This window comes from Canis lupus, chromosome 16, assembly GCF_048164855.1.
Source record: "Canis lupus baileyi chromosome 16, mCanLup2.hap1, whole genome shotgun sequence".
NCBI lineage: Eukaryota > Metazoa > Chordata > Mammalia > Carnivora > Canidae > Canis > Canis lupus.
In genome coordinates, this window is record NC_132853.1 from 13,139,182 (window position 1) to 13,159,234 (window position 20,053).

General features: G+C 48.4%; 1 protein-coding gene across 4 annotated transcripts in view; it reads left to right on the forward strand.

Moving 5' to 3' along the window:
- CACNA1B (calcium voltage-gated channel subunit alpha1 B) overlaps positions 1–20,053 on the forward strand; it is a 195,640-nt gene that overhangs the window by 49,270 nt on the left and 126,317 nt on the right. For 3 of the 4 annotated variants that reach the window (XM_072778906.1, XM_072778907.1, XM_072778909.1), the window contains exons 7-10: positions 9,968–10,071; positions 13,005–13,120; positions 13,707–13,763; positions 14,791–14,883. In XM_072778906.1, the coding sequence (XP_072635007.1) occupies positions 9,968–10,071; positions 13,005–13,120; positions 13,707–13,763; positions 14,791–14,883 (370 nt within the window). The remainder of the gene's footprint in view (positions 1–9,967; positions 10,072–13,004; positions 13,121–13,706; positions 13,764–14,790; positions 14,884–20,053) is intronic. The other variant, XM_072778908.1, reaches the window with a different exon arrangement.

Here is a 20,053-nt window from a genome sequence, read left to right on the forward strand (position 1 = left end):
TTCTTTCAGAGAACCAACTCCTGGTTTTGTTGATATGTTCTACGGTTCTTCTGGTCTCTATTTCATTGAGTTCTGCTCGAATGTTTATTATCTCTTTTCTTCTGCTTGGTTTAGGCTTTATTTGCTGTTCTTTCTCCAGATACTTTAGGTTTGAGGTTAGCTTGTGTATTTGAGTTTTTTCCAATTTTTTGAGGGAGGCTTGTATTGGGATGTATTTCCTGCTTAGGACTGCTTTTGCTGTATCCCAAAGATTTTGAATGGTTGTATTTTAATTTTCATTAGTTTCCAGGAACATTTTTAATTCTTCTCTAATTTTCTGGTTGACCCATTCATCTTTTAGTAGGATGCTCTTTAACCTCCATGTGTTTGAGTTTCCTCCAAATTTCTTCTTGTGATTGAGTTCTAGTTTCAAACCATTATGGTTTGAAAATATGCATGGTACAGTCCCAATCTTTTGGTATTCGTTGAGACCTGATTTGTGACCCTGTATGTAGTCTATTCTGGAGAAAGTTCCATATGCGCTTGAGAAGAATGTGTATGCGATTGCATTTGGATGGAAAGTTCTGTATATATCTGTGAAATCCATCTGGTCCAGTGTATCATTCAAGGCCCTTGTTTCTTTGGTGATATTCTGCTTAGAATATCTGTCATTTGCAGCAAGTGCCATGTTGAAGTCTCCTACTATTACTGTATTATTATCTAAGTATCTCTTTACTTTGGTTGTTGATTGATATACTTGGTAGCTGGTAGCTCCCACATTAGGGGCATAAATATTCATGATTGTTAGGTCTTCTTGTTGGATAGACCCTTTAAGTATGATATAGTGTCCCTCTTCATCTCTTACTACAGTCTTTGGGATAAACTTTATCTGATATGAGGACTGCTACCCTAGGTTTCTTTTGAGGACCATTTGAATGGTAAATTGTTCCCCATCCCTTCATCTTCAGGCTGGAGGTGTCCTTAGGTCTAAAATGAATCTCTTGTAGACAGCATATAGATGGGTCTTGCTTTTTTTTGGGGGGGGGTCTTGCTTTTTTATGCAGTCTGTTACCCTGCATCTTTTGATGGGATCATTTAGCCCATTCATGTTCCAAGTAACTATTGAAAGAGATGAGTTTAATGTCATCATGATACCTATTCAGTCCCTGTTTTTGTGGATTGTTTCTTTGGGTTTCTTCTTTCTTTTACAGGGTCCCCCTTAGTATTTCTTGCAGACCTGGTTTGGTGGTCACATATTCTTTCAGTTTCTGCACACTGTGGCACCTCTTTATCTCTTCTTCTATTCTGAATGACAGCCTTGCTGGATAAAGTATTCTTGGCTGCATGGTCTTCTCATTTAGTACCTTGAGTGTATCATGGCAGCTCTTTCTGGCCTGCCAGGTCTCTGTGGAGATGTCTGCTGTTAATCTGATATTTCTCCCCATGTAAGTTAAAAATCTCTTGTCTTAAGCTGCTTTAAGAATTTTCTCTTTATATTTGAAATTTGCAAGTTTCACTATTAAATGCTGAGGTGTTGAATGGTTTTTGTTGACTTTTCTGGGGAGGGGGTTCCTCTCCATCTCTTGGATCCAAATGCCTGTTTCCTTCCTCAGATTAGGGAAGATCTCAGCTATGATTTGTTCAAATATACTTGTGGTCCTCACTCTCTCTCTCTCTATATATATATGCCTTTTCTGAGATTCCAATAAGATGAATATTCTTCCCTCACGAGCTTTCCTTTATTTCCTGAAGCCTTTACTCGTGGGCTCTTGTTTTGTTTTTCTCTTTTTTCCTCAGCTTCCTTCCTTTCCATCAACTTCTCTTCTGTGTCACTCACTCTCTCTTCCACTTCATTAACCCTAGCAGTCAGAGCATACAGTATAGACTGCATCTCAGTTAAAATATTTTTAATTTCAGCCTGATTAGATCTCAATTCTGCAGTAAGAGAATCTCTAGAGTCCTTTATGCCTTTTTCCAGAGCCACCCGTAATTTTATAATTGTACTTCTGAATTGTATCTCTGACATGATATTTAAATCCACGTCCAGTAATTCTGTGGCAGAGAGTATTACTTCCTGTTCTTTCTTTTGTGGTGAATTCTTCCTTCTAGTCATTTTGTCAGTGTAGAGTGGCTGTATGAGCATGCAGAGTCAAAAATATCAACTACGACCTAAGTAAAATACACCCTAGATGATTCCAAAGAGGTCAAAGACCAGAAAGTAAAAGAAAAAGAAGAACAGAACAAAATAAAACAAAAGGACTACTATAGTGATAAATTTTAAAACAAAATAGGGGGATCCCTGGATGGCTCAGCCGTTCAGCGCTTGCCTTTGGCCCAGGGCGTGATCCTGGAGATCAAGACCCGGGATTGAGCCTTGCATCAGGCTCCTTGCATGGAGCCTGCTTCTCCCTCTACCTGTGTCTCTGCCTCTCTCTCTCTCTCTCTCATGAATAAATAAATAAATAATCTTTAAAATTTTTTTTAAAAACAAAAACAAAAAACAAAGGAAAAAAGGGGGTGCTGAGGAAGTGGTGGTGGAGAGAGAATATAGTCTCCCCAAGGGAACCTAGAGGGTGATCCTCTTGGTTCTGAGTGTATTTTGTTCTGTATGTTAGAAAATGCTCATTTCCAAATTTAGATAAAGCAGTAAAACTTATATAAAGCCCCAACATTGACCACAAGAGCATAAACAAGATAAAAGAGCGGGGGGCAGAATGGGAAGGAAGAGAGAATATAGTTTCACAGAATGAACCAACACAGTGTTCCACTTGGTTCTGGGTGTATTGTGGTCTGTGTGTTAAAAGGTACTAACTTCCACCATGTAAAACAAAATGAGACAGAAAAAAAGAAACACAAAAAACAAAAACTCATGACTCATGTATCTACCAAAATTAAATTGAGTATGTTGAAGGGAATCTAAAAATGAAGAATATACCTAAGACATGTAATTGTAGAAATATTAAAGCCAAAAAGGAAAAAGGTTAAAAATGAAGAGTTGGTAAAATATAGTAGTTAAGGCAGGAAAAGAGAAAAAAAAATTAGAAAAATTTAACCTTAAATATAAATGAATTGTAATGAACAAAACCTCTAGTTCTGTATACTATTCCGTGAGTCCTGGAGCTTGCCAGTGCTGGTTGGTCAGTAGACTTGCTCTTCCCCGTCCTTCCAGCTGGGCTTCTGGGGGAGGGGCCTGCTGCGCTGACTCGCAGGTGTGTGCACCTGGCAGAGCTGCCCCGCCCCTACTAGGTGCCGGGCTCGGTGGGAGCAGTTTACTCCGGGAGGCCTTTGTTCCCCGGCGGCCCTGAACGGTGGAAAAAAGAAAGAAAAAACAAAAAAAATGGCGGCGTCCAGATCTCCAGCTCCGGAGCCAAGAGCTCCCTGGGAGCGCCAGAGCGCGGTCTCCCGGTGCGCGCTGGCCTAGGTGCTCCCGGGGCAGGCGCGCGTGCGCGGATCTGCACAGATGAGCGGCAGGAGAGTTCTCGCCGTGCTGTGCCCCCCGGGTCGGCTCTCCGGAGGGCAGCGGAGGGCAGCGGAGGGCAGCCGGCTCTGTCCACTTTGGTGCCCTCGGATCCAGGGCCCTGCGCCGCTGGACCTGCGCTCCTGGGGCCTACCCCTCCCACAGGGAACAGAGGACGGCCGCCTCCATCCGTTGCCCGGCTCTAGGGGCTGGGGAGCTCCGCAGCCGCCGAGCAGCCGAGCAGCCGAGCACCCGAGCAGCCGAGCAGCCGAGCAGCCGAGCACCCGAGCACCCGAGCACCCGAGCAGCCGCTGGCCTCTCCCACACCACGTGCCCCCGAGGGCTGCGGCGCTCCAGCCCTTCACCGGGATCTGACCGCCGTTGGCGCTGAGCTCCCCCCGGGGGGCCCCTAGTCTGACTGTGTCTCTGGGAATCTTGCGGCTCGACTGCTCCTCCTGCGATTCTGCCTGCCCCATGTCCCTGCTGAGCACTTTCCAGTCACGGAAGACTCAGGCGTGGATTTTTAAAGTTCCCACTTGTCTGCAGCTTGGCTTTCCTGCCGGTTTGCCCGGCTCCCCGCGGCTCCCCTCCCCTACTTTCTTCTTGGCTTTCCTGCCTTATCAGAAGCGATCCTTTCCTCTCTGTAGCATCCCAGCTCTTCTCTCTTTACGCCTCAGGTTGAATTCATAGGTGGTCAGGGTGTCTTGAAGGTTATCTAGGCAAGTCTGTGGGACCCGATGAATGGAGGACCCCTACCTACTCTTTTGCCATCTTGCCTCCTCCGCTGTTGGGATTGTTATTTTGCTGTGGAGTTTTTATATATTATAGAAACTAGTTCTCTTTCAGATATGTTTTGCAAATATTTCTCCTAGTCATTGACTCCATGGACTTGACTTATACCCTTCACCTGATCTTTCACAGAACAAGCTTTTTTTTTTTTTTTTTTTTTTTAACAGAGCAAGCATTTTAAATTTCGATAGAGTCCAATTTATCAATTTTTGCCTTTTTGGATTGGCCTTTTGTGGTCAAGTCTAAGAACTCTTTGCGTAGTCCTAAATTCTGAAGATTTTCTCTTGCTTTTTTTTTTTTTAAGATTTTATATGCAAGTCCATGATCCATTTTGAGTTAATTTTTGTATAAAGTGGTAGGTTTAGGTTAGATTCTCTCTTTTCCTCTTCCCCCTTTCCCTCCCTTCTTCCCTTCCTTCATTTTTTTTTTAAAGATTTTATTTATTCATTCATAGAGACAGACAGAGAGAGAGAGAGAGAGAGAGAGGCAGAGACACAGGCAGAGGGAGAAGCAGGCTCCATGCAGAGAGCCTGACGTGGGACTCGATCTAGGGTCTCCAGGATCATGCCCTGGGCTGCAGGCAGCGCTAAACTGCTGGGCCACCGGGGCGGACCCTCCTTCACTTTTTTTGAACTTATGAATGTCCAGTTCCTCTAGCACCCCTTGTTGAAAAGGCTATGTTTCATCCATTGACTTGCTTTTGCACCTCTGCCAAAATAATTGGGTGTATTTCGTGTGGGTCTGTTTCTTTCTTTTTCTTTCCTTTTGAAAGCAAGCTCTACATCCAACGTGGGGCTTGAGCTCAAAATCGTGAGACCAGGAGTTGCATGCTCCACTGACTTAGCCAGGTAGATGCCCTGTGTGGGTCTGCTTTGTTCCAATGATCTATGTGTCCCTCTCTACCAATACTATGCAACCTTCATTATTGTAGCTGTGCTGTAGAGTAAATCTTTTAAAGCAGGTAGACTGATCTTTCCTGTTTTATTCTATTTTGGAGAATTGACATCTTTACAATGTTGGGTCTTCCAATCCATGAGCATGGTATAGCTCTCCATTTTTGTAGATTATATTTGATTTCTCTAATCAGCATTTTGTAGTTCTCAGCATACAAGTCCTGCATACATTTGTATGCCTTCTAGTTCCTTTTTGTGCCTTATTGCACTGGCCAAAACTTCTACCATTATGTTGAATAAGAATGGGGAGAGCAGACATATTTCTCTGCTCCTAATCCTAGGGAAAAAACATTCAGTTTTTAACTGTTAAGTGTAAAATTAACTGTAAGTTTTTCTGTTTTTTTTTTTTTTTTTTTTTTTTTTGTAGATGCCCTTTATCATACTGAGGCAGTTCCCCTATTCCTACTTTTCTGAGGGGTTCTATCATGCATGGGTATTGAATTTTGTAAAATACTTTTTCTGCATATGATAATGTGATTTTTTTCTTTAGCCTGTAATATGGTGGATTATATTGATTGACTTTTGAATTTTGAAACAGCTTGAGCGTAAACAGGAATAAACTCCATCTAGTCATCATGTATAATTATCTTTATATTTTCCTTAATTCTATTTGTTAATATTTCATTAAGGATTCTGGTATCTATATTCATGAGGTCTTTTGGTCTGTAATTTCCACCTTTTTTGAATTGTCTTTGTTTGGTATTGGTATAAGGGCAATATAAGATTTAGAAATGAATTAGGAAGTAATTCTATCTCTTCCATTTTGTGGAAGAGATTTATGTAAGTGGTATTATTTCTTTTGCAGAGAATTGATACATTTTGGTACCATTGGTACAAATTATGCAATCTAAGTCTAGAGATTTCTTTCATGGATTTCTTTTCAAATACCACTTTTGTTGAGATATAATTCATATACCATAAAATTCACCACTTTAAAGTATAAAGTTAATGACTCTTGTATGTTCACAGGGTTGTGTGGCCATCAGCATTATCTAATTTTTGAAGATTTTTGTCAAGCAAAAAAGAAACCCTGTGTCCATTAGCAGTCATTCCTCATTCTTCCATCCACTAGCCCTTGGTAACCACTAATACATTTCTGTCTCTATTAGTCTATTCCAGACATTTCCTATAAATAGAATCATATAATATGTGGACTTTTGTGTTTCTAAGGTCCATCCATGTTGTAGCAAGTATCAGTATCTCATTGCTTTGATTATCAAATATGATTTCATTAAGCAGATATGCCCTGATGAAAATTTAGGTTGTTTCAACTTTTGTACATTATGAATCATGTTACTATGAACCAATATGTACAAGTTTTTGTGTGGAATATGTTTTTAGTTCCCTTAGGTATATGCCTAGGAATAGAATTGCTAGATCATATGGTAACTTTGTGTGTAACCTTTTGAGGAGCTGCCAGACTGATTTCCACAGTGGCTGCAGCACCCTATATCCTACCAGGAGTGCACAAGCACTCTAAATCCTCCACAGTCTCATCAACACTTGTTATCATCTGTCTTTTTAATTTTAAGCATCCTAGTAAAATTAAAATTTAATTTTAAAACATCCATTATTCATTCATGATATAAGTGATTTCTATTATTTTCTTTACAGTGTTTTATTAGTTTCAGGTGTACAATATAGTAAGTTAAGAGTCTGTTTCCTGGTTTGTCTTTCTGTTTCTTTTTTTTTTTAATTTGCTCATTTGTTTTTTTTTTTTTTAAATTCTACATACGGATGAAATAATATGGTATTTGTCTTCTTGGACTGGCTTATTTCACTTAGCTTAATACTCTCTATCCGTGTTGTTGCAAATGGAGAGATTTTATTCTTTTTTTATGGCTGGATAGTATTCCATTGTGTGTGTGTATGTGTGTGTGCGTTGCATGTGTATAATCTTTATCATTCATCCATCAGTGGACACTTGGGCTGTTTCCATATCTTGGCTATTGTAAATACTGCTGCTATAGACATTGGAGTGCATGTATCCCTTTGGATTAGTGTTCTTGTATTTTGGGGGTAAATACCTAGTAGTGCAATTGCTGGATTGTAGGGTAGTTCTATTTTTAACTTTTTGAGGAACCTCCATGCTCTTTCCCACAGTGGCTGCACCAGTTTGCGTTCCTACCAACAGCGCATGAGTGCTCCTTTTATTCAACGTCATCAACAGCACCTGTTGTTTCCTGTTAAAATTTATTTTTTTAAAAAAGATTTTATTTATTCATTCATGAGACACACACACACACACACAGAGAGAGAGAGAGAGAGAGAGGCAGAGACACAGGCAGAGGGAGAAGTAGGCTCCATGCAGGGAGCCCGACGTGGGACTCGATCCTGGGTCTCCAGGATCAGGCCCTGGGCTGAAGGCACCACTAAACCACTGAGCCACCGGGCTGTCCTTAAAATTTAATTTTAAATTTAACCAAACAACCATGAAGTGAAGTGGTGTTTCATTTTGGCTTTGATTTGCATTTTCTCTAATGACTTATGATATTGAGCATCTTTTATGTGCTTATTGCACCACTTATATGTCTTCTTTGGAGAAATGTATATTCAGATTCTCTTCCCATTTTAAAATTGGTTAATTTGTCATTTTTTTATTGATTTGTAATTTTTCTCTCTATATTATGCTGCTAGACCCTTATCTGATATATGATGTGTAAATATTGTGTCATATTCTGTGGGTTATCCTTTCACTTTCTTGATAGTGTCACTTGAAGTGACACAAATGATTTTTATATTGATGAAGTCTCATATTTCTATTTTTTAAAAGATTTTATTTATTTATTCATAGACACAGAGAGAGAGGGACAGAGAGAGAGAGAGAGGCAGAGACACAGGCAGAGGGAGAAGCAGACTCCATGCAGGGAGCCCAATGTGGGACTCGATCTCACATCTCCAGGATCAGGCCCTGGGCTGAAGGCGGTGCTAAACCACTGAGCCACCCGGGCTGCCCTCATATTTCTATTTTTATTTTCTCCATTGTGCTTTTGCTGTTATAGCTAAGAATTCATTACCTAATCCAAAGTCATGAAGCTTCACTTCTGTATTTTCTTTTTAGGAGTTTTCTAGTTATTGTTCTTGTCTTTAGGTCTGTGAGTATTTTTCAGCCTTCTCTTTGTCCTGTATTCTGCTATTCTGAGGACATGAATGTTAGATCTTTTGTTAATAGTCCCACAGGTTGTTGAGATTTTCTTGTTTGTTTTTGTTTTTAAATCCAGTTTCTCTCTGCTTATCAGACTAGGTAACTGCTCTTGTTCCCTTTTACTGTTGACTGATTTTTTTCCCCCTTCTCCTCCATTCTGATGCTGTGCCTTTCCATTTAGATTTTTATTTTGATTATTGTGGTTTTCAGTTCTAAGTTTTCCATTTGGTTCTTCTTTATATCTTCTACTTGTCTGCTGATACTATTTCTTTGTTGAGACTTTCTATTTTTGAGTGTGTTTCAACTGTGTACATAATTGCTCTTTAAAGCATTTTTATAATAGCTGCTTTAAAGTCTTTGTCTGATACTTTTCTCATCTCTGTCATCTTAGTGTTGGCAATATGCACCAGTCGGGGTTCTCCAGAAATACAGAACCAGTAAGATGTGTATATATGTATGTGTGCATACATAGATATGTATGAAGAGAGAGACCGACCAATTGATTAATAGAAATTGGCTCTTGTGATTATGGAGGTTGGTAAATCTAAATCTGCAGTTCAGGCTGGCAGGTTCAAGACCTGGGAGAGATGGTGTTATGGTGCCAGTCTGAAAGCCAGCAGGTGGAGACCCAACAGAGCCAATGGTACAGATGAAGTCTGAAGGCAGTCTACTAGAGAATTTCCTTTTACTCGGAGGGGAGTTGTTTTTTTTTTTTTTTTTTTTTTTTGTCTCTTCAGACTTTCAACTGATTGAATGAGGTCTACCACCTTATGGAAGGCAATCTGCTTTACTCTATCAATTAAGATGCTAATCTCTTCTAAAAACACATTTACAGAACCGCCCAGAATAATATTTGACCAAATATCTGGAGACCCCATGGCCCAGTCAAGTTGACACATAAAATTAACCATCATGGCATCTATTGATTATCTTTTTTCATTCAGTTTGTGGTTTTCCTGGTTCTTGGAATAGCAAATGAGTTTCAGTTAAAAATTGGACACTTGGTATCATATCATGAGACCCAGGCTATATAAAAGTCAAAAGATCTGGGAGATGCCCTTCCTTGCATTCTGTTTTTGGATCATACATGAGTGCTGGCTTCTAGCTTAAGCCAGGCACATGGTAAGAACTGTTCCTGGGGAACTTGTAGGCTTGCTCTTGATATGGGGGACATATGGCATAGGGCTCACTGCCTCTGAGCTATGGAAGCTACTATAGACAGATTAGATTTGGGCCTGGGGCCTGTGGGCCCCATTCAAGAGAAATGTCTTTAGAGCTGACTGGTATGTCCAGTAGCCTGGGAAGAATGAGGAAGGTATCTAAGCGGAGGCCAGGCATGCAGCCTTCCAGGTATCTTGGAAGTCTTTGGCTCCCTGGAACAATTCCTTAGCTTTTTAGCTTTGTTGGGCAGTGACCAGGAGTGCTAATTGTCCTTGGTTCTTTGAGAGCTCCAAGACATCTCCAAAGAAAGCTCTGTGGGGCAAGGGTAGGCAGATTTCATGTGGGCCCTACCTGGACCCCCCAATATCTGAATTCTCCCTGCCTAGGCCCTGCCAAGTGTTTGAGGAGGGGTCAAGGGCACATCTACAGCCCAGGCTATGTGTCTTGTCCACCTGTTTTTCCTCATCTCCTTTTTGCTTGCAGACAAATGATGCAGCTGGCAACACTTGGAACTGGCTCTACTTCATCCCTCTCATCATCATTGGCTCCTTCTTCATGCTCAACCTGGTGCTGGGTGTGCTCTCAGGGTAAGAGGCCCTGTGGGCTTGTGTGCTGCCTGCCTGCCCCTCTGTGTTCTCAGGCTAAGGGGACAGGTGGTAGAGTCAGACATGGGCATGTGTGATGTCGGGGCCTGGCCTGGCCTCATGGCCACCCTTTGTGGTGGCCACTCCCACTATCCTGAGCTCTGGCCAGCCTTTCCTCTGTGCTACTATGCTGACTCTCTCTTGGCCTCCTTACCTCCATCTCACCCTTGGCCTTCACCTTGGCCCCTGATGATGGTGGAGGGGCTGCTCCTGGATCTCACTGGGGTCCATGGTGGGGTTTGCTGGCAGCCCTGGTGCCTAGAGGATCTTCCCTGGTAGAGTGGAGAGTGAGGAGCAGCCCTATATCCTGTCTATAGTGGTCACTGGGATCCCCACCCTAGCTTTGGCCCCTGGCTTGCTCCTCCTCTCCAGATACCTTTCTGTGCTGAGCTCCTACAGGAGAGAACCAGAGAGGGTGAGGGGTTGGGATTCCTTCCTGAAGGGAGGTGGTTCCTGACCTCACAGTGGGGCCACTGACTACAGACATGCTGGTGCTTAGGGGCACATGGGGCTGGTGTTTGGGGATTCCCCCACTTCCACCAGTCTGGGGAAGCTGTGTAGGGAAGGATTGGTCTGTGCTCTGTCACCACCTTCGTATCATACTCCCTGTAAGGCTGGAGAAGAACATCTCCATCCTGCCCACCCTGAAGATTCCTGCTCAGGTCCAGGGCTTCTGAGGTAGGCTCGGGGAGAGCCTGGTAGATCCACGGGGCCTAGAAAGGAACAGCCATTGAGAGGACAATGGTTGGAGGCCAAGGCCTGCTTGCTTTGACTCTGGAATGTGTCCTTAGCCTCCATCCTGTCCTGTAAGTGGTATGTCACTGGCATGTCTTTCCGAGCACCTCCATAGGGACAGGCAAACCCACAGCCCAGTGGATGCATATAGAACTTCTCGTCTGATGGAATTGCATGATTTGAGCTGCACAGGGAATCCAGAGGAGGCCTGGGACTCAGATAATGCTCAGGAAAGGGCATTTACATTGAGACCCAAAGGGAGACCAGCAGTGAATGTAGCAAAGGAGGGGAAAGGGTGTCCCAGGCAGAGAAGAGCTGGAGTAGAGGCTTTGGGCTACCCAGAAGGACACAATGTGTGCTGCAAGGGTGCTTAGAGCTGGAACCAGAAGGTGTGGAGGGGAGAGGGTGCTGGGGCTGGCAGACGGCAGTCTTGTGTGGAGCGTGGGCTCTGTGCTGAGGACAGTGCACAGTGGGGAGGTGGTAGGAACATGAGTGGGTTCATGGTGAGCTGGGAGAGCAGCCTGCTTGGGGTGGCTTTGTGCGGCTTACCCTGAAGAATGTGCAGAAAGGACTGAGGGGTTGAGGCTGGGTGGCTCCTCACTGAGCAGGGCCATGAACTTTGTGGCTTCCCAGCCTCTTCCCACCTGTGAGCATCCTGGCCTCTGAGGTTGGGGTGATGTGGGATGGTTTTCCCAATTAGTCTCAGCTGAGCCCTCCCTTGGCCATCCAGGCCCAGCAGAGGGACTCCCAGATTCTCCTTCAGGTGTGGGCAGGCTTGGGCACGGCAAGGCCCCTAGTCAGTGCCTTGCCTGTGGGCCCCATGCTGGCTGCACTCCAGGCTGCAGTAATTAGACTCGGCCTCTAGAACCAGACTCGGGGAAAGCTTACCGTGCAGGCTCGGTCCAGCCATGGCTCTGCGGACTCTGGGCAGGAGCTGCTGGGAGGCCTGGGAGGGAATAAGCCCTGTGTTCCTTCATGCCACAGGCTGTCATCCCCAAAGCATCTGGGAGGAGCAGGGTCAGTAATTTCTCTTGTGGCTTTTCCTAGCAGTGAGGACTGAGGCCCAGGGAGGACAGGCTGTTGGCTGCCATGTAAGAAGTGGCTGCTCTGTGCAAGGCAGAGATGGCTGCAGCGTTTTTTTGCTGGGGGCTCTCAGACAGACTCAAGCGGTGTCACTGTGCTACGTCTGCCCCCCTGGCCCGCCTGCCCTCATCAGGCTAAGGCAGAGAGCCTGGACAGAGGGGAGGCGCCCTGTGTCGCTGCAGATTCGGGGCTTGGGAGGGATGGGAGGTCCAGGCAGGAGCTGGCTCCTCTCATTGCCAGGGTTGCCATAACTTGGGCCCTGGTAGACACTGGTCATGGGCTTGGGTCAGTGCTGGCCAGAGCCAAGCTCTCTCTTTCTTGCCGTGGCTGTGTGGCCTGCTGGGCTCTAAGCCCAGAAGCTGCCTCTTCTGGAGGAGAAATAGTCATTCAGCTGAGAACAGACATCACTGCTTTGGTGTGGGGTGTGCCCATCTGTCCTTTGGGGACCTGGTCTTGTCCCAAGCCTGGGCTGAGAGGCTTGCCATGCTGGACACAGGGTGCATGTGTGCATGGGTACTGCGGTGTTCTCATGTGCCTGTAGGAGCCTACAGGCTGGGCTGGGAGGCTGGGCTGGGGTGCTGAGGACGAAGGTGGGCAGAGATGTCTCTCCTGGTCACTGTGAGCCTTGCAGCTTTGGCTGAGGTGGCTGCAGGGGCTCTGGAATGTTTTCCTTCCATGCCTGGCTCACCCCCATCCAGTCCCTTCTGGCTCCATTCCTGTCAGCCTTTCCCCTCCCAGCAAGGGCTCCGGGTCTGAACCAGCAGAAGAAGCAAAGTGCCAGTCCTTTGGGCAGTTCTCGCACAGAAGTTCTCTGTGGGATGGCTGATGGCAGGACCCAGCCTCGGAGGGTGTGCCCTTGGCCTCTCCTTGTCTCTGGCACCCACTCTGGGGGCTGAAGTGCTATCCCTGTGCGGGAGGATCTGAGGAAGGAGGGGTCAGGTTGGCAGAGGCTGTGGTGATGTGGCCTCCTGGGCCCCGTCTGCCTCTGTGTCGTGGGGCTGGTGGCTGTGCTCACACTCACCTGATTTGCTTACTTTTCCGGCCCCTGCACAATACAGAGAGTTTGCCAAGGAGCGTGAGAGGGTGGAGAACCGCCGGGCATTCCTGAAGCTCCGCCGCCAGCAGCAGATCGAGCGGGAGCTCAACGGGTACCTGGAGTGGATCTTCAAAGCCGGTGAGCACCAAGGGCTGCTGCTATGCTTGTGGCCCCCCCACTGTCAGGGCCCTGGGGAGGGTGACGCCAGAGTAGGGGAGGGGTGCTGAGACGTCTGAGGTGTGTTCTTATGTGGCTCTGGGGACGCTGGCCTTTGTAATGGAGGCTTCTGGCCTGGCCCAGCCGAGGGCTAGTTTCTGCCTGTCAGACTCCAGTGCCCTGCCCTTGACATGAGCCTGCCCTGTGCTCCGTGCCCTGGGGTTCTGACTAACCCCCCCCGCCCCGCCCCAGACCAGCATTCCTTCCTCCATATGGGGCACCTGCTGTGCTTTGTCACCTAGTGGCTGCTCTTGGGGGCAGGGGGTGATGGGAACATGGAAATAGGCCAAGCCCCCCTCAGGGCACTGTCTGCGGGACATGTAGAGGGCGTCTGTCCTAGTAGGAGACGCTCTGCCATGAGCCCCACAGGCTGCTGGAGCTATTAGGGCTGAGAAGGTGAGATCCTGCAGCAGAGGGGCACCTTCATCTTTGTGTGTTTCTGGGTAGCGAGCCCCGGTTGGGGGTAGGGACGGGAAGGCTTCAACCTGAGGCTATGTGTCACTCGCAGAGGAAGTCATGCTGGCCGAGGAGGACAAGAATGCGGAGGAGAAGTCCCCCCTGGATGGTAGGTGACCACTGTCAATGCTGTTAGCAAGATGTGTGTGCATGCTCGCACGGGCGATGCATGATGCTCTTGCTGCCATCTGTCACATCATGCACGGTCCTGGGTGGAACCCTATCTGGAGGTCAGTGTGTGCTCCTGGGGGCTTGTGTGCAATGGACCAGAGTGCATGCAGCTGCTGGGGGGCTCAGACACCTGCAAAGTGTCAGCCTGGGACCCAGAGGAGCCCGTGCCCACAGTATGGTCCCGAAAGCTGTGTTGTCCAGTGTACTTGTAAGTGCGCTGCAGTCACATACAAGTGAAAGTCCTGTTCCTCGGGCTCACCCACCACATTTCAAGCGTCCCATAGCCAGATGGGGCTCGAGGCTACTATGTTGGTCACTATAGATGTAAATCATTTCCATCATTGTAGAAAGTTCTGTTGGGCGCTGCAGCTTCTAGAAGCTTTCCATCAGGTTTAAGCCAAGCTGCATCTGTCTGCAGGGCTCAGGATGATAGGGCTCCCATGCAGCCCTGAAAGGACCCCTGGCAGTCTGGGGCCACTGAGACCAGGGCGGCCAGTGTGGCCATAGTCACCAGTCAGGCTACTAGCACAGCCTCAGTGGCGGGAAGGCTGTCCTCTTTTTACATCGATGCAGAGGCCAGAGAGGTTGGCCATGTCTGCCATTGCCTCTGTAGAACCTGCAGCTGGAGCTTTAACTGGTCTGCGCTGGCCCCTCCGCAGGCCTGACTGGTCCCTGCTCCCACCTGGCCTTGCCGTGTGGGCTGCTGGATGACTGGCTGCAGCTCTGGCCTTGGCCTGATCTCCCTGGGAGCTGGGGCTTCCCTCTGGCAGCAGTGTGGAGAAAGGGAAGGTGGGATTCCACGGCAAATCCCTGTCCCTTTTGCTCTAAAGACCCAGAGGGGCTCCTAGGGGCCAGGATGGGGGACCCCGGAAGATGGACACACCCTCAGCTCAAGGACAGCCCAGCCTTGACGGGGTCACCTTGTACTGGCTCATGCCGTCCCCTCTCCCCACCGTTGTTTAAAGCAGTGTTGAAGAGAGCAGCCACGAAGAAGAGCCGGAATGACCTGATCCATGCCGAGGAGGGAGAGGACCGGTTTCCTGACCTCTGTGCTGTTGGTGAGTCTCTGAGTCCTTCTAGCTGGGTGGTGTCTGTCCAGACAGGGTATAGAGGATGCACCTGGCTTCCTGCCTGTCCCCTGGGTTCCCCAGCCCTCAGGGTCCCTCCTTGCCTTCCTCCTGCATCCAGGCTCCTGGCAGCAGGGAGAGCACCCTCTGCCCTACTGTGTGTGTCCCACTGTCCTTCCCGCAGCCAGTGAGGGGGAGTATGTACAGCTCCTAGAAGTTCCCCTGCCCACTGCTGCTGCCCCTGGCTATGCTGCCCCTGGCTATGCCACCCCTGTGTGGACACTGAGCCTTGGGCCGCATGCACCCCACCATGGGGACCGAAAGGTTCTCCCAGCCCCTGCCTGCCATCCGTGCTCCTGGGCCTCTGGCTCCGTCCGCATCTCTTAACAGTGGAAGAACAACTGTGGTTAGTTTCATCACTCGGAGCTGCTTTGGTTTCCATCCCGTGGCTGGTATGCCAGGCCTTTCCCACCAAGCACCCTGTTACTACATGTTCTGGGGCTCTCTGCCTCAGCAGTTGGAGAAGGGTGTGCGTGGCAGGGAGCAGCTCACTGAGGCACCGGGTCGTTCACTGTGCAGCTGGTGTTGGTCTCCAGCAGTGAGTGCACCACGGTCAAGGTCTGCTCTCCTGGCATGGTCACACTTACGAGCACAGTTACTTGTGTGTCTATCAATCTATCCATGTCCTGTGTCTCTTTCCATCTACCAATCTATGTATCACTTATCATCAATCATCTATCAATCTATGTATCTATTGATTCATCACCTGCCAGTCATCATCTATCTATCTCCCTCTTTTTTTTCTCATTCAGGCCCACTGAGCACCTGGTGTCAGTAGCTTGGGATCTTCCCATTTCTCACATAAATGCACACATGCACGTGCACATACACGCATGTAGAGTTCTGAGACCTTTGCATGTTATAGAAGTGTTTTCACACGGATTCTCAGTACGAGCTGGAGACCACACCCCCAGAAGCCTGACTGTCATTCGACCTCAGCAGCGGCTGCATAGTGCTCTGTGGGGTCACTATAGATCATTGGGCTGCTCTCTGTCCATGGCCATTAATTTATTTTTAGATTGTTTTATCTTCATCGTGAAAACTGAACCCTGTAAGCACCTGCGCTTCCTTCCAAGGGCTTCTGTCCCTGCAGTGGCTCCTCACTCCTAGCATGCCCCCTCCAGTCCGTGCCAGAGCCACGTGTGATGTCTGCTGGCTTGACGCCACTTTGATGATGATAAAACGATGTTTCTTTAGGACTGCCATTCTCATTTCACTCACTACCAGTGATTTGTGAGTCTCTTTTCAAACGTCAGTTTTCTCATTGGAATCTGGGTTTTGGGGATTCTTCATATATCCTGTCCATTTTTCTTTCGGGCGGTTTGTGTTTGCTAATTAATAAGAGGCTAATGTGTGTGGTGGGTCGGACTTTTGTTACAATTTTTACAGATTTATCACGTAGTTATATTTAAATACCGAGTTTACCTAGTTTTTATTCTGATTTTGTAGCAATAATCGGAATGATTTTTTTAAAGTCTTTTTCTATGGCTTAGAATAATTTAATAACATCTAGCCAATCTGTTCTCCAGAGGTGAGATAAAACTGTGAACCCAAAATTAAAAGAAACTTGGACCAGTGTTATAAATCATGCTTTGTGAGGAAATCTTCCATTTCTTCAACGTTTCACACTCATTTCTGTAGAGTCACCTGCACTTTTCTCATCATTCTCTTCATCTGTCCTGTGTTCAGCTGTCACTGTGTGTTCATTCATTCTCTCAGCAGATTTATTATGAGCCCATGGTGTGTGGGTCTCTGTTCCCGATGCTGGGGCGACAGCATTGACCAGAACGACAGCGCCCCTTCCTCTCGTGGTTTTTCCTCCAGGGTGGCATCAGATCACAAGCAAAATAACAGGAAACGTATGCAGCGCATCACCCCCGGAAAAGGGCAGAGTTGAGAAGGGCTGGGAGGGCTAAGGGGCTTGGGCGTTTAATGAGAAAGGCCTCGGAAGGACCCTCGGGGACAGTTAGGGTCCTCGCCTCTGGGTCAAGCTGAAGGAAGCGAGGAAGTCAGAACATTCCGGCAACAAGCAGGAGGGAGCAGCACAGGTGGAGACCGCCAGAGAGGCCCGTGTGGCTGGAGAGGCTGGGGGCTCAGTGCCACAGGGATGAGGTTGTGGGAGGTGAGGGCCACTGGAGGGCGTGTGGAGGGGAGACGCTGCGGGGCCCCAAGGGAAGGAGGCGCGGGAGCCTCGGGGTCTGGGTGCTTTCTGAAGGCGAGCACACGGGGTGTGCCGCCCAACGTGTAGTTGGGGGAGACTCACTCCCCCAGGGGTCGGGGCTGGACAGAGGCCTTGGGAGTGTGGGGGGCGCACCTGGGGGGCTGGACAGAGAGGCTGTGGAGGGGGCCTGGGGGCACACCCGGGGGGGCTAGACAGAGAGGCTGTGGGGGGGCTGGGGGCACACTGTGGGGCTGGACAGAGAGCGCATGGGGGGCTGGGGGGCTAGATGGAGAGGCTGTTGGGGGGCGGGGAAACACCCAGTGGTGAGGGTTTGGGCCTTTGGGGCCTGGACCTGCTACGTTGCTCTTGCTCTTCTCCGCTTGGCAAGCTGTGGTCTGGTTTACAAATTTGGATCACACATACCTGATAGGCCTTGACTATCACATAAAATCTCCCGATTTTACACTTCCTGTCTTAAATGTCATGACATCCACTTGGATCTTCATCAAGTTCTACATTATTTTGATTGACTTTATTATTACTTTCCCAATTTCTTCCAAACGTGCAACCTGTTCTTTGTCTCTTTTTTACCTGCGAGGACACAGAGGCGGTGCCGCCCCTCTGCCTGATGCCTGTGTGGTGGCCTCTCTCGGCCTAGACCGCAGGCTCCGCACTTTGCATCCAGTTCAGTTATCCGCCCTGCTCACTGCTCCCCTCCCCTGCGCCCGTGGTTGGAGCTTCTTCACTGCGGGGTCTTGTGTCCTTACTGACGGGATTCACCGTCCAGTCCGTGAAGGACTTGCTCTATTTGCCATCAGCCTGCCCCTGTGTGCCCCAAAGGTCAAGATATGACCTGCTCTGCCTCTGCCTTCCTGCCCCTCTCCCTCTTCCTTCCCTCCCGCCCTCCCTCCCCTCCCCACCCCCTTCTCCCTCCCTGTCTGAGGACTGTGGCCCTGGGCTGTCCTCAGTCTCTATTATGGCTGCTACTCCAGAACCCTTGGTCCTTATGGTTGCTGCCCTCGCAGAGGCGGCTGCTCACGCGCATGGGGTTGGTTTCAGAGGCCCTGTCCTGTGGCTTCCACAGCCTCTGCTCTCCTGGGTGCTCCTCTGTGCGGCCTCCTTCTGCTCTGTGCTGTTGGCCTCACCCCTGCTGGCAGGGTCAGGAGCCTTCCTTCACCCCTCACAGAGCGCCTTCCTGTTGGTGTAATGAGCTCATCTCCTTTTTGGTTTTGCACCTGGAATCCCAGTATTTTTGGTCCCATCTCCACTTGGCTCCTGTCTCACCCTGTGTCCCTACGGTTTCTGCCCTCATTCAACACAGCTTATGCTTGTCCTTCAGGACTCTTCAGGGTTTTAAGACAGAAGCTCCTTTCCTTTCATCTGCTGAAGGGAATTTACTTTTTTCTCCAGAAAGTCTCTCCTTTCAGTTTTCTGTTGATAGGTTTGGTGCTATACTTCTGTCCCTGGGATTTTGCTTACTTTTCCTCTGCGGTCCCCAGCGGGGCCTCAGACCTCAGCAGTGGCTGGTTGGGGGCCGGTTGGGGATAGGTTGGGCATGGGCTGGAGAGAGGAAAGACACCTTCTCCATCTGTCCATATGTCCAAGCACGGCCGTGTCTCGGGCACTGGCTTGTCGCCCCTCAATCCACCCTGTCGCCAGCACTGTTGCTTAGGCCCATGTGCCAGCCCCCATGCCATCGTCCATTGACTCCTACCCAACCCGCGAGGTCCAGGTTACCTGCCATCTGTGTTTGAGTGAGGACTCTCTAGGTTGTGTAAGTAGTTGGGTATCGTGGGGAACTCTCGGGGCCTGGACAGTGAGGGTATTAGCAACGACCAGGATGACTAATGATGATGGAGACAGGTAGAAAGCTGTGTGCCCAGGGCAGGGGGGACAGGGCTTGTGTCTCTGTGGCTTGTTGTTGAACATCACTTTCATCATCCCATGCTGATGAGTGTAACGGCTGAGCAGGAAGGAGACACACATTTCTCCTCCGTCCCTTCACAGGCCTCTAGTGGGGTCACTGAGGGCAGGGATGGATCTTAGTCCTTCTGTCTTCTCACTGCCGCTTAGGGCCTGACACAAGACTGTACATGTTTGTGGAAGGGATGGGTGCAGGGCCAGCATAGATTTTATGTTAACTAATGAACTCCCTTTTGAGCATGAGGGAAAGAGATCCAGATGTTGCGTTCAGTCGAACATCATTCTCACTCATGTTTCACTGCTGTCATTCACAGGTTGATTTGATTCTTGATTTATTCTAGCTTGATGATACGTTCTTTTCCTTGAAATAAGCCTTTTGATTATAAAGAATATACACTGATTAAGGTAAATATGGAAAACGCGCAGTGTGAGGAAAAGCAGTCCTAGTCTCTCACGGTTTTCCCTCCCAGAGCTACAGTTCTGACAGGACGTGTGTCCGTGTACACGGTGGACCCCTGCTTTCACCAAAGAGCTGGGCTGGACTCACTGTCCAGAGCTGAGCTGAGCACACACTGGCTGCCTGCTGGGAAAGGCTGTCCTCCGAGGCCTGCACCTGTCTCCAGAGACCCAGTGCCTGTGTGGTGTGTGCCTGTATCTCCCTGTTCCCTGACCAAGTGGAGGCCAGGAGGCTGCAGGTCTCTGTCCTTAGTTGTGCCGTGGCATGTGTGTAGAAACACCTCTCCCTTGGGATGGAGCAGGGAGCACCTTGTGCAGTGCTGGGGCTCTCGCTCCCCATCCCATCCCTTGAAGTGTGCTGTGGGGGGATGGGTGGGCCTTCAAGAGCTAAGCAGGGGTGCATGGTTTTACACAACTGTGGCTGCAGACACCACTGGGTTTGCCTTGACAGGTGAAGCTGTGTGGTGGTTTACATGTGGGCTTGGGTGGGTTGGGGGGTCAGAAGCTGTGGTAGGGCAGCATTCCCGTGAGGCCTTTTGCATGGCAAGGGCTCACTGGTTC